Source organism: Thamnophis elegans, chromosome 5 (genome assembly GCF_009769535.1).
Source record: "Thamnophis elegans isolate rThaEle1 chromosome 5, rThaEle1.pri, whole genome shotgun sequence".
Lineage (NCBI taxonomy): Eukaryota > Metazoa > Chordata > Lepidosauria > Squamata > Colubridae > Thamnophis > Thamnophis elegans.
The window spans coordinates 16,008,870-16,022,590 of NC_045545.1; the positions used below are offsets into that span (position 1 = coordinate 16,008,870).

The 13,721-nt window shown below is 35.9% G+C and overlaps 1 protein-coding gene across 1 annotated transcript in view; it reads left to right on the forward strand.

The window, feature by feature from the left end:
• Positions 1-13,721, forward strand: part of DDAH1 (dimethylarginine dimethylaminohydrolase 1) — a 64,777-nt gene that overhangs the window by 45,417 nt on the left and 5,639 nt on the right. The window contains exon 4 of the mRNA XM_032218143.1: positions 719-838. Coding sequence (XP_032074034.1) covers positions 719-838 — 120 coding nt within the window. The remainder of the gene's footprint in view (positions 1-718; positions 839-13,721) is intronic.

Here is a 13,721-nt window from a genome sequence, read left to right on the forward strand (position 1 = left end):
TTTGTTCCGGTTCCTGTTCATAAGAATGGGTGCTTTTAATGCTTTCCAATATTGTGATATATTTATTTTACCTGATGTAAGTAAAATTCAAATAAATTGTAAGTGTACAGGAGTTCTTCTTGGAATAATAGTTCATTTTTTATTTGTTTTCTGAAATAATGATGACATAGAAAAGAAAATTGTCCAGTGAAATGTGCTGTGTTTCTAGAATTGAGTACATTTTACCTCCAAAATACATGCAGATATGCAGACACTGAAAAGTACAATTTACAGGTAGTCCTCAACTTACAACCATAATTGGGACCAAAATTTTAATTGCCAAGTTGTTAAGTGAGCCTCGCCTAGTTTTACAACTAGTTTTTTGCCACAGTTGTTAAGTGAATCACACAGTTCCTAAGCGAATCCAGGTTTCCCCATTGATTTCTCTTGTCAGACGATAGCTGGAAGGTTCACCAATTGTGATCATGTGACCCTAGGATGCTGCAACCATTATAAAATACATGCCAGTTACCAAGCACCCTCATTTTGATCATGTGATCATGAGAATGCTATGATTTGTCATGCAAGGACCAGTATTAAGTCCTTTTTTTCAGTGCTGCTATAACTTTGCATGGTCACTAAATGAATGGTTGTAAGTCAAGGACTACCTATCTAATTGGCTTAATTTATGAAACGATTAATCTAAACAATTCTTTGCAAACACCTCATTTATGTGCAGGATTATGCTGTTTCTACAGTCCCTGTTGCTGACTCCTTGCATCTGAAAAGCTTTTGCAGCATGGCTGGACCAAACCTCATTGCTATTGGTTCAAGTGAAATTGCGCAGAAAGCCCTCAAGGTAAACATGATGAATATTGCCAGTGTATTGTTTATATAGCAGTATTTTCTGTAAAAAAAAAACACCACGCAGTCTTTATAGGCTGCAAGTATAAAATTCTGGTCTTTACAAACTTGAAATGAATCACCAAATTCAGCCTGATGTGGCTCAATGCAAGTTTATATGAATAAGCAGGTTTCTAAAGTTATAAATAAAATCACAAAATGGGGTGGGGGAGTTGTTCATTATTAGAATAACAGCAAGCATGGAGAATAAATCTAATCTCCCTGGTTGCAGTCGTGAGGGGCAGGGGGAAACTCTGACATTACAGTCCTGCTTTGGGAGTAAAAATCAATGCAATGCGGATTTACCTATTTACTTACAAAATGTATTAACCTGAATATTGCAAATCAGGTAAAGTACAATAAATAAATAAAAATAAACAAAATAAACAAGTTCAGTCTAATTCAAAACCTCAATAGGTGGACCAGAAAATTGCTTTCATATTACTCTATTCATATCTTTCCATTCAACCCAGGCCAAAAGTCCAAAAAAATCAGATTTTTATGCGTTTCTGAAGGCATAGCTAATAGGTCTCACCAGAGAGCATTGTTTCAGAGGTGCACCAACCCTATTATGCTGGGTAATGCAACAGAAAAAGCAGGACAAGAGAATACCATGGCTGGCTTCTCATTGCAACAAAATATTGTATATCCAATGGGTGGTCGCACTGGAGCAGACATTAAGTATCAGAAGTGATAATTGAAATATTACATTTTGTACTATAGATAGATTTGTTTGATATTATACTTGTACTGCAGAATCTGTGTTCATCGGCCTGTGTCCCACATTCTGATGGTGTTAGGGATTAACCAAGATATATTCAGAACTCAGATGAACTATAAAATGTACCTATAAGAGTGCAGAGAAAAGCAACAAGATGCTCAGGGCATGTCGGCTAAATCTTATGAAGAACAGTGAAAGGAACTTGATATGGTTAGCTCAGAGAAAAGAAGGCCAAGGGGAGGCAACATTTTGACACATGTTAAATGGAGATTTATTCTTGCTAAAATTAAGGGTAAGACAAAAATCAGTGAGTGGAATCTTTATAGTGAGAGACCCAAACCTGAACTAAGGAGGAATTTCCTGAATGTAACAGCTATTAAGGGATGGGGGAATGAACGGAGTGGAGGGGAAACAACCAGACTACTGCCTAAAATTGTAGATTCTCCATCAGTGGAGATATTTGAGAAAAGACTGGAAAGTCATTGATCCAGAATTGTATAAGGTTTCCATACTTAGCAAGAAGACCGCCAAGGCCTTTCCATCCCTATTATTTTGTAACAATGAAAGCATTTTGTATTGATAATAGCTGTTTTTGAGAAGTTAGTCTCTTCTGGATGGCATTGCACTCTGACGGAACAGCTGTGCAGGTTGAGTTACTCCTCAATTCTGCATTATGACTAGAATTTCAAATGATCTCAGTGTCATTAGGTTGTCAGCCTCAGTATTTCCTGGAAAAGTCCGTAAATTAAATGAGTGTAATGTGTTTTGTTTTTTTTGCAAGACATCTTAATATGGCTACAGGAAATTAGCTAGCCTAATCTAGTATGGAATTATGTTTTATCAGTTCTGAAAGATTTCATTGGCTGACAGTTCAGCTTAAAGGCCCATTTCAAAGTATGATGCTTTTTTCTAGAGCTCTAAGTGGCTTGGAATTGAAATATTTGAAATAATGCACCCTCTAACACCAGCCTGCATTTATCTATAGGCAAGATTAAAGTCTTCTCCATATAACAGATAGAACAGAAGTAATATTTTCACCCACAAAAATGTAGAGGACTGTTCCCTGAAAAAACATCCCAACTTAAAAGTACTTTTCTATTGTTTGTTAAGGGTATACAAATAAATATACAACCCTATGGTAGTGGTGATAATGATGATTTTTGGATGAAAGTGCCATCCACAAAATGTGGAAACAAATTGTATGTCAAGGAATAATGCCTGAAGGTCTGAATAAATGCCTTTTTTGACTTAAAAGAATTTAGACCCAAGAATGCAAAGATTGCGTTCAAGTTTCACAAGAAAAAGAACAAATATAGATGGCTCCATCTAGTGACTGACCAGTGTAAAGTATCTCATAGCTGTTTTTGAAAGGGTTTTTCAGCTGAGTTGAACAAATGCTCCTAAACAGAAAGGGCTGAATAAACTTCTTATGAATATTGTCTTTTTCACAGATGCACACAAGCATTTGTTTTGCCTTTTCCTTCTGCTCATAGCCAATGAAATATTCCATAATATGTGTGTTTGTTCCTTGATGTGGTACATGTAGTCCTTGACTTAGGAACACAATCAAGACCAAAATTTATTTACAGATCATAAATATGTTGCAAAGCGTCTGAATTTTGATCATGTGACCATGGGGGTGCTAAAATGCTCATGCGAAAAACTATCATGTCTATTTTTTAGCGTTGTTGTAATTTTGAAAAAAAACTGTTGTAAGTCGAGAACTATCTGTATTCTAGAACAGTATTACTGTATAGCAAGGCAGAGCTTTAAAATACGACTTATGCCTGCAGTCTAAAGTTGAAATGTTCAGAATTTAACTTGGACTCCTGCAAACAGGTTGGCTCTTAGTTGGCAGTTTTGGAAGCTGTGGCTCCACCCACAGACAAAGTGTGCTAGGTTGGAGAAACATATAGAAGAATTCTTAAAATTCTTAGCTTCATTTAATATTCAGCTTTCATGGTGCTATTTTTGCCCAGTTGTGAACTGAGACAATTGCGCATACCTGTTTTTAATTAAGGAAGAAACAGAATGGAGAGAAAAAGAATAAACATTTAGTCAATGTTAATATACAGAGAGTGTATAAGGAGATATTGTAATCCCAGATCAAAATTGTGCCCTGATAACATGTGTTGTATTGGCATTGTGGGGAAAAAAATGAAGTATAGTAACTTCTTTTATTTAAATAGATCAGGAGCAAGACTTTTTTTTTTTAACTTCAGAAGAGTCTGCATTATAGTGGGACTAATTCTCGTCACATTGTTCTTTTTTGCATTTAAACCATCTTCATGGTCTCTAAAGTATCTAAACAGAGATGTCATGCTAGTCAGTAGATCTCTTCACCAGTCTAATGCTTTATGTAACATAGTCACACTATCTTGTGTTTTGCGCCTAGAGTCATTTTCAGAATTTTGCAGAGCCCTGCTGAAGCAATAGTTGAAATGATGCTAATGAACAAATCCCTTTTGCTGCAAGCTACCTGTCATTTCAAACACTTGGAATTTTGTGTATTGCAATCTACATTCCCTATATGATTTAAGTAGTACTATATATATGTATATGCCAGGAAATAAAATTAATATTTTCATGCCTCTTTGCTAGAATATTTTCTAGCAGATATTTTCTACTATTATGAGAACTGAAACAGTGATACATTTTACACCTGAAATGCTTGGCTGGTGCGGATCATTAGGTTTTCCACTATTGAATTGTTCTTCTATATTACTTTACTTATTCTCCATATTTTTGCCACCTCATCAAACATCTCTAGGCAGCATCAAACAAAATACATAGAAAAATAAAATTATTAGAACAGAGAATATGTTACACAGGGCATATTATTCCACAGGAGTTTTTCTTACCTCCTTTATAGGTCTTTATGCAGGATTCAGCTAAAATTGTCTTCCATTTATCATCAGCCCTGTGTCTAGGTATTTGGCATGAGACATGGAGAAATAGAGACTTGTTAATGACCAGAAACTGGGCCAGTATAAGAAGTGTCTTGAACAGTACTGAATACTGAGTTGTGATGACCCAGTGGTTAGAATGCAATGTTGCAGGCTAAGTTTACCAACATCCAGAGTTTGATCCTGACTAACTCAAGGTTGATGCAGCCTTCCATCATTCTGAGGTCCGTAAAATAAGGTCCCACATTGTTGGGTGCAATATGCTGACATTTGTAAACTGCTCAGAGATTGCTGTAAAGCATTATGGAGCTATGTACTGTATATGACTAAGCATTATTGCTATTGCTAGTACCAGTATGATTGGATAAAGATGGATGATGTGATTTGGAAACATCTGAGTAGATTGTATAATGAAGCTGCTTAAACCTTGTTTATTTGTTGGCCTGGCAAAATGGAGTTCAGGTTCAAGTCCTCCTTAGCACATGGACAAATCGATGTCAATCACAATCTCTCAGAGCAATCTGCCTGATAGATTTATTATTATTGGAATAAAAATGAGACTCACCTTATAAGATGGGATATTAAGGTAAATATAATGCAAAAATGATAAATGGCATTAGCTAACAGGGTTTGACAAGATTTTTATTAGGGAGATATGTACGATATTTATCCATAATGTATGAATTTTGTGGCATTCAGTGCGGGAATTATTACTGCTATTACTGCTATTTTAGTATGTCCTAAACAGACTGTTGCTAAAGATGCTAATTTCAATAAATTTGTAGGGACCACAATTTTTCACAGGTCAGATTTACAGTAGGATAATAAGATGGCCATGAAGTATGGAGCACAAATAAGAAATGCAAGAACCAAATAAATGAAAATTTCTTCCATGACTAGAGTGAAATTGCTAATGAGGCAAGGTATTTAGCATAATTTTAAGTTGCAAATCTTTAAGTTGCTTCTTTGAATTTTAGTTTAAAATGCCATGGTAGCATGTGGCATTGTTCCCTAGCTGCTGTATTATCAAGATAAAAGGAACAATAAACAGGAAATAAATAGAAAGTTCAGGAAATTACTAATTTCTCCTAACATGTAATTATGAAGAATGAGGTAAAAGTGTAAAAGACCTGACTAATTGCTTTTGAATAGGACTTTTCCGTGCAGCTGCTGTTTCTTTCTCCCCTTCCTGAACTCTTTTGGTGAAGAATTATTTTCATTCAACACATTAAAGGCTTTGTACATAAGCCATTGTTCTTTAACTGGACTCAGTCTTGTTTGCAAATGACTTTATATAATAAAGCTTGATAAAAGTAAACAAGGCATGGGGAACAAGGGATATGGGTCTTGATGTCGCAGGGTTACCTCTGAGCTGAGGAACGCACACACCCAGTTGTGCAGGGACAATAGTGGGAGAAGTTTAAGTCTACATTGCGTAAGTGAAACCTGACCCAACAGTGCTATTCCTACTATTTTGATGCAAGGCTGTTAAATTCTGGGAATATGTACATGGTTTATGTTTCAGAGAAACATTTGGCCACCTATATACAAGAATTATCTTAACTGAAAATTGACCTTATATCTGATTTTGTGAAAGTTGTGGAAGGGTAGACACTTCATTGTGCTATAATCTATGAAAGCTAAATATACTATGTGGCATAATCAAAGTGTCTGTACTCTTGGATATATCTTTATAGGTATTGGGATTGTGGTTATCCCTCGTAAGCAGCCATCTAGAATTCTAATACATTTTGGGCTCAAGTAATGAGTAAGATAAATAATAGCAGTGTTAGTATAACACCTTTAATTCAATCATTTGGTTAAAAAGTATTTTCTTTGCCTTATAATATAGAGAATTGTAAACCAGCACTCCAAATGTGGTAATTAATATAGGCATCCCATTCATTGGATGATGATCTGGGCTTGGGGCTCAACTTTATACACTAGATTTAATGAGCACCTAGGTTGCTACAGAATATGAAAGTGTTTTATAACATGATAGAGTCTTCCACATTTTAACCTTTTATAATTCCCTACACGTGTAATATTCTGTACCTTCTTTTAGATTCTCACTTTGTACCCATACTTGTAATTTTTCATTTATGTTTTATATCTTCTAGCTTTTTAATTTTTTTAAAAAAATTCTTGATGTATCCTTTATGTTTTTAACGAGTATACCCCACCTTCCCAATGCTGATTTATGACCGTAATACAGATTTGGTTTGATATAGGCATTCCTCTGCTCCAAAGTACAACTATTGTGGGAATGCAAAGAATTCAGGAACCCTCTTAATCACGCATCTTTAAGCATCTAAAATGAGGTAACTGTCAACTTGACTTACGTAAATAGGAACTTTGTTCCTCTTGTTCGTTTTCCTTTGCTTTTCTGAGGATCAGTTTCCTATTTCTTCCCTTGTGGATGTTCCAAGAAACAGGATGTTCATTCTTAAAAATTTTGTCAGCACAACAACAATTTGAGCCATTTCCTTGAGCCTTTTCCTGGATAGGCTTTTTCTTTTTGCAGGACTTCTTATGAAGCAGTTAATGCTGAGCAATTACTGTGACCTTGGCTCAAGCTTATTTGAATGAGGTAAAACAGTTCAGGGCATATTACGAGTACTGCGGAAGTATTGTGTCCCAACAAAAATGCCTATTTTTGCAAATCTAAGGGGACAAGGAAGGAGCTGAGAGATGTATAAGTTAAAAAAGATGTAGTGGACTTTTTAATACTCTGTCTGAAGAGATGATCTAGGCAAAGAGCACAAAAATGTGTTTCCTGGAGAAGTTTTCATTTTGGAGATATATACTTACAGCTTCAGATAATAAAAACAAGAGTAATATCTATTATTCTGGTGGACAGCTTGATGTCTGTTTTGGGAGGGATTTTTTTTCCTATATTGAGGACCTAATAAAATTTTTTAAATATTATTTAAATGAGACAGGTTCCAACCATCATGTAAATTTGCCTTTGAGCCTGTCCTGTCTCCTACTATTCAAGCAAATCTCAGAAAATGAAGGTGCCGATCCCAAATTTAAGATACCCAGGACTCAGTGGTGGGTTCCTACCAGTTCGGCCGAACCGGTAGTGGTTTGGCAGCCTCGGTCGCTGGAACCTCCAGCGACCCAGGCCTGCCACACCCCTGAACCAGTTCTCCGGGCACCGCCATAGGTGCCACCATCTTGTTTTTGGGTTCTGTGCATGCGCAGAGCAATTTTTATTTATTGCGTGGATGCACCCACAAGCGAACTGGCAGTAGCAACTGCCTGAACCCACCCCTGACAGGACTGAGTAGTAATCTCCCTGCTCCACAGTCTGAAATCGGCTACTCTTGGAAAAGTGAATTAATAATAGCAGTTAGCAATAGCAGTTAGACTTATATACCGCTTCATAGGGCTTTCAGCCCTCTCTAAGCGGTTTACAGAGTCAGCATATCGCCCCCACAGTCTGGGTCCTCATTTCACCCACCTCGGAAGGATGGAAGGCTGAGTCAACCTTGAGCCGGTGAGATTTGAACCGCTGAACTGCAGGTAACAGTCAGCTGAAGTGGCCTGCAGTACTGCACCTTAACTACTGCACCATCTCGGCTCTTCATAAGTACTGTAGTCTTGCCTATAGATGAAACAATAAAGTACAGGTAGTCCTCAACTTACAGCAATTTGTTTAGTGACTGTTGAAAGTTATAGCACTGGAAAAAAGTGACATGACCATTTTTTATACTTACAACCATTGTAGCATCCCCATAGTCACATAAACAAAATTCAGACTATTGGCAACTGACTCATATTTCTGACAGTTGCAGTATCCTGGGGTCATGCAATCCCCTTTTGTGACCCTCTGATGAGCAAAATCAATGGGGAAGCCAGATTTACTTAACAGCTGTGTTACTAATTTAACAACTACAGTGATTCACTTAGCAAATGTGGCAAGAAAGGTTGTAAAATGGGGCAAAATTCACTTAACAAATGTCTCACTTAGAAACAGGAATTTTGGGCTCAGTTGAGGTCAGACATTGTATTTGGTGCTTAGTGCCCGAGACTGAATAGTAAAGAGGAAACAAATAAAGCTTTCTGAGCATCCAATCAAATGTTTTGGTTGTTCCTGATTTCATAAGATTTGCATTTTAATGCAACTGGTTTGTTATGTCAGCTTATCATTGTTTTGTATTTTGTGATGTGATTTGTTTTAAGCTGATATCTGCCAGCTTTTAAATTCAGTAATGATTTTTTTGGGTGTGTGTGTGTGTGCAGGTAGGTCAGTCCAATTTGACATTTAGTGGCTGATTAAAAAGTCAATTTAACTTTTTTTTATAATACAAATACAGGATTGATTTTACCATTTCATATTAATGAAAAGATTATTTAATTTATCTGTCCAAACTTGGAGCCTTATCAAGTTGCAAAATTTCCCTATATTTTTCACATAGCAAATTGTTCATGTGTTCCTCCTTTTGTTGGAAAAAAATAGCTGAAATAAGACCTTTTGCAGTTGTATTTCATTTCTCAATTAAAATATTGTTCAGTAATCTTACTGAAATGGGTCTTAACTCACAATGAAAGCGAGGATGACAAACTGATAGAGGAATATGATGACTATTTTAGCAACTTTCCTAATCACATTTTAATGTATTTACTTATTACTCAAGACCTTTCATGGCAAAATATACTTTGCAAAACAAAATAGGAAAAAATAGATTGGGGAATTTGTGGATTAATTTGCTAGACATCAGAAAAGTATGAATCAGTTTTAAGGAATATGCAGCAAAATGATTCTTTATAGAGAGAATTCCCAGAAATAATCAATATGCAGGAAATGCTAAGATCTTTCTGGACAGGAAATCAGACTCACATAAAATGAATTTGTGATTCTTATAGTCTTTACAAACAAGGAAATTTCCCTCAAAGTACTGCTTGCAAATAGCATGATCTGGCAAAATGAATATTCATTGTTTTTGTTCTGTTGACATTTGCATTGAATTAATCACTTGTTATCAAACTTTTCTATCCCAATGTATTTCTACAACATTATTCCAATCTGTTACAATTAATGTTTAGTTGCTGATTAATAGAAATATTTTGGGAGAGGTGGATTACATTTCCTGCTGGGGTTTTTTGGGAGCATTATAAGAAAAAATATTTTGTGCCCACCATGGTAAAAGAAGACCTTATGTACCATAATAGAAGCTTGTTTGCAGAACTACATTTTCACCCAACTATTCCCATAATTACTTGCATAAGTATTCATAAATGCATTTGCACATTTGATAATATAAACTTTATATGCCAAATTTGTAATCAGATTTATGCATTTGAGTGTGCCAGGTACTCAAAACCTGCAGCATTGTACATACCCAAATTTATCTAGTCTTATAGATTCATATTTTGATGCCTTCCTTCCTCCCTCCCTCTGCATCTGCAGTTAAAATGGCTAACAGGTGAACGAAAATACCTCTTCCTTAAATTTTGTAAAACCGATCTGCTTATACATATATGTTACAGATCTAGACCAATAAAAAAAATCTGCCTTGGGCCCATAGTAATAGTTTCTGTCCCTTTTAATGTTTTTAAAAATGGAAATAATTAAAGAAAAGCCTTATCCCTTGATTTTAAAAAATGCAGAAGATAACCCGTTGGCTATTCCATTGTCGAATTTTGATTTAATTTGCTGCTGTCTTTAAGAAAGCTTATGTATAAGCAGCAGACACTATTGTCAAGAGAAGATGACTTTTTAAAAGGACTGTATATTGTAAAGAAAGGCAAAATGTATTTTATTTTTATGCCTTCAGTTTAAGTGATTAAACTAACTGAATCAAGCACATTCCTGAAAGTTTTCACAAATTTTCATGAAAAATTCAATTATGGATTATTTACTATGTATATTTATTTATTATTATTTTCATTTACAGTAAAGACAGCATATTGATTCATACCAAATTTACTCTTATTTTTTCTGAATTGATACATCAGTTTTATGCTACCATAAATTATAAACAGACCCTAGATGGATGGAGTTAGAGGGCTAATATAGTCCTTTATGAATTCTTAAACTAGCCAATTCAGATCTTGCTCCAAGAATCAAAATTTGGAATATTTGTATAGATTATGTAAACATTACAGTAGAGAGAAGTTCCCCAAGGAAAGCTCAGAAGACTAAACCTCTGGTGAACGATCCAGGATTGGATCCTGCATTATGTGAGGAAATTACATTTCCACATATTTGCAAACTTTTCATAATTTATCCTCCTAGTTGCATGATTTTTGGATTTATCTACTTCATTGTTGAAAATGTCAGCATATATAAAAGCATGAAACTTGAAGAGGATGTATTTTCAGGACTTGCATTTTGACCCTACATAAACATTCCCGCAGAGATTCGGACCCTTCCCACATAACACCTATCCTCCACGAGCTGCGCTGGCTACCTGTCGATCTCCGGATGCGCTTCAAGGTCCTACTAGTCACCCATAAAGCCCTGCATGGTAGTGGATCTGCGTACTTGAGAGACCGCCTTCTGCCAATTACCTCCCTGCGACCAATTAGATCTCATAGATTGGGCCTCCTCCGAATTCCATCGGCCAGCCAGTGCCGGCTGGCAACTACAAGGAGGAGGGCCTTTTCAGTGGTAGCTCCGACCCTTTGGAACGAGCTCCCCATGGAGATTCGTACCCTCACCACCGTCCAGGCCTTCCGCACAGCCCTTAAGAACTGGCTAGCCCGTCAGGCCTGGGGACAAAGATAGCCGCCCCTCCCGAATGATGAATGAATGTTGCTTATTATTTTTACTCATATGTGTCTACGTCATTGTTCGTATTTCCCCTTCCTGATTTTATGTGAGCCGCCCTGAGTCCCCTCAGGGAAAAGGGCGGCCTATAAATGTTAATAAACATTCAAACATTCAAACATTCATTCCCACTCTCACGGCCTTCCAAAAAGCCACCAAAACCTGGCTGTTCCGGCAGGCCTGGGGCTGCTGATCTATGAATCAGGTCCAACCCCCAGCTAAGCCGAATGTATGTTGTGTTTTTTTTTAACTGTTTTCGTTTCTCCCCTATTTGTTATCTTATTTTATCTCGTATTTGTAAGCCGCCCAGAGTCCTACAGGATTGGGCGGCATATAACCTTATTAAATTACGAATTATGAATTAATTCCGAAGCAAACCTCAGTGAGTTCAGTTGAATTTATTCCAAAGTCATACATAGTATCATACACGGATCATTTTTACTTCAATTATCTCTTCATTTCTAAGAAAACAAAGGACAAAGACTGCAATACATAATGTCTTTGTTGTGCCTTTTTTCTCCTTCAGTAATGAACACCAAATTTGCCACCAAGATTGGGAAACTTAACTACTGCTTTTTTAATGCAGAGAATTAAAGGCAATATTTGAGCGATAAATGCTTGCCTTAATTTTTTTTTTTTGCTTGTATAGTCTTCTTCCTCTGTAACTCATCTGAAAGATCAAATATGTTCAAAGCTTTAACTAAAAAAATAGAATTGCAAGAAGGAAATCTAAAAAAAGGTGATTTTGTTTGTTTTATCTAAATTTGAAACTGAAAACCCGCTCTGTTTCAATGACGGCATTGTACCAGCAATTACTTATCTTCAGAATTGGTACACTGTAAAGAAATGTTTACTGGAAAAATTATCTCATCTTTTAAGATTTTTCTGCCTGGGATTAAAATATGTTTATATGCACATAGTTTATTAATTTTAACACATATGGACAATCTAAGGTTTTCAGGATATGTGATTTTGGGAAATTATTGTAAAAGAGAGGATTATGTTTTTAAATTTTACATTATATGAGATAGATATTACCAAAATTCAATGGTAGGAAACCTACACATTTTAGTTAGTAATGAAACATGAAATTCTATTACAATGATGACATTTCCTCAGGAATGTAAGACTTTGCTTAAGAGTCATCACAGGATATTTATGATTCAATCTCCAATGTGGCTAATGAGACTCTTGTGTTCAGAAATTCCATGGAATTGTTAAAAGATTACGTGGCATTTTTAATTCAGGTATAGATATTTCTAAAGGCCTATTTTGCAATATACACATTTATACCCATAAGACATGTACACACAAATATACACCGGGTATACAAAAGGCATAGAAGTTAAACACTGTCATCCAGTGAATTAAGCTGCACATCATTATATTTATTAATAAATGTGTAGATTGTCTTTATGCAAGAAATACAAGCAGAATTAGCCTTACCATTTGGAAGAGTGAGGCACCTACCTCAAACAGCAATGTTGATTGCCATTAAAGACAGCAATTTATTAGTTGTGATAATCATCTTAGAAAATATCTCCTGCACTTACACATACCTTCTCTATAAATGGAATATGAAATAGGTGTGTGTGTGTGTGTGTGTGTGTGTGTGTGTGTGTGTGTGTGTGCATGCAACTGTATTAGTTGCACCAAATCTCTTGCACCTAATGATCTGTCCATGGTACTGCAAGTTTTCTTTCTCTGTTTTTTTTCTTCTGCCTGAATTCTTGACATGCATTGTTTGTCTTTCCCTTTAAATAGTGCACTGGAGGTTTAGAAGTTTGCTTTTCTTTTATGTATGGTTAAAACTAAAGTATAAACAAGAAACAAACAAACATATGCTTATACGAAACATTGTGCACCAAGAGAATGCACTAAAAATAAAAACTTTTTGTACAATTAACATAATTACCACATTATTACATTTTGACTACTAATGGAAATTGAGGGAGGGGGAAATTGACCTTGATATCTAAGATAACCTGCCAGCTGATAGAAGAAAGAACATTGTCCCCCTCACCAAAATGGTAGTGGGTAAGTAGCAGGAAGCTGTTTTAATTTCTTGCAATGGGCAGTGTAAATTTACTATTGCATGAGAATGTTGTTAAATCTAACAGCAAGGATAGAAAAAAATATTGTGTGTAGGGGCTCTCCTGTGCATAGGGCAAAGAATGTCAACTAAATATATGTTGTGATGAATGTGTCTTCCAAATAGGCCTGACCTATTCAAGATGGAAAATTGCTCTTAAGTCATACTGAACCATCATTGTCAAGGGTCTGTTTGCTTTAATCAAGTGAAATCTAGTGCTACCATAGCATTTGAAATGTAGATCTACAGTATGCCTGTCTTTTATAAGAACATAACATTTTTCTCTAAGACCAAGGTGGCTATGTAGTTTTGGTATTTAATTTTAATGAAAACTAACTTGAG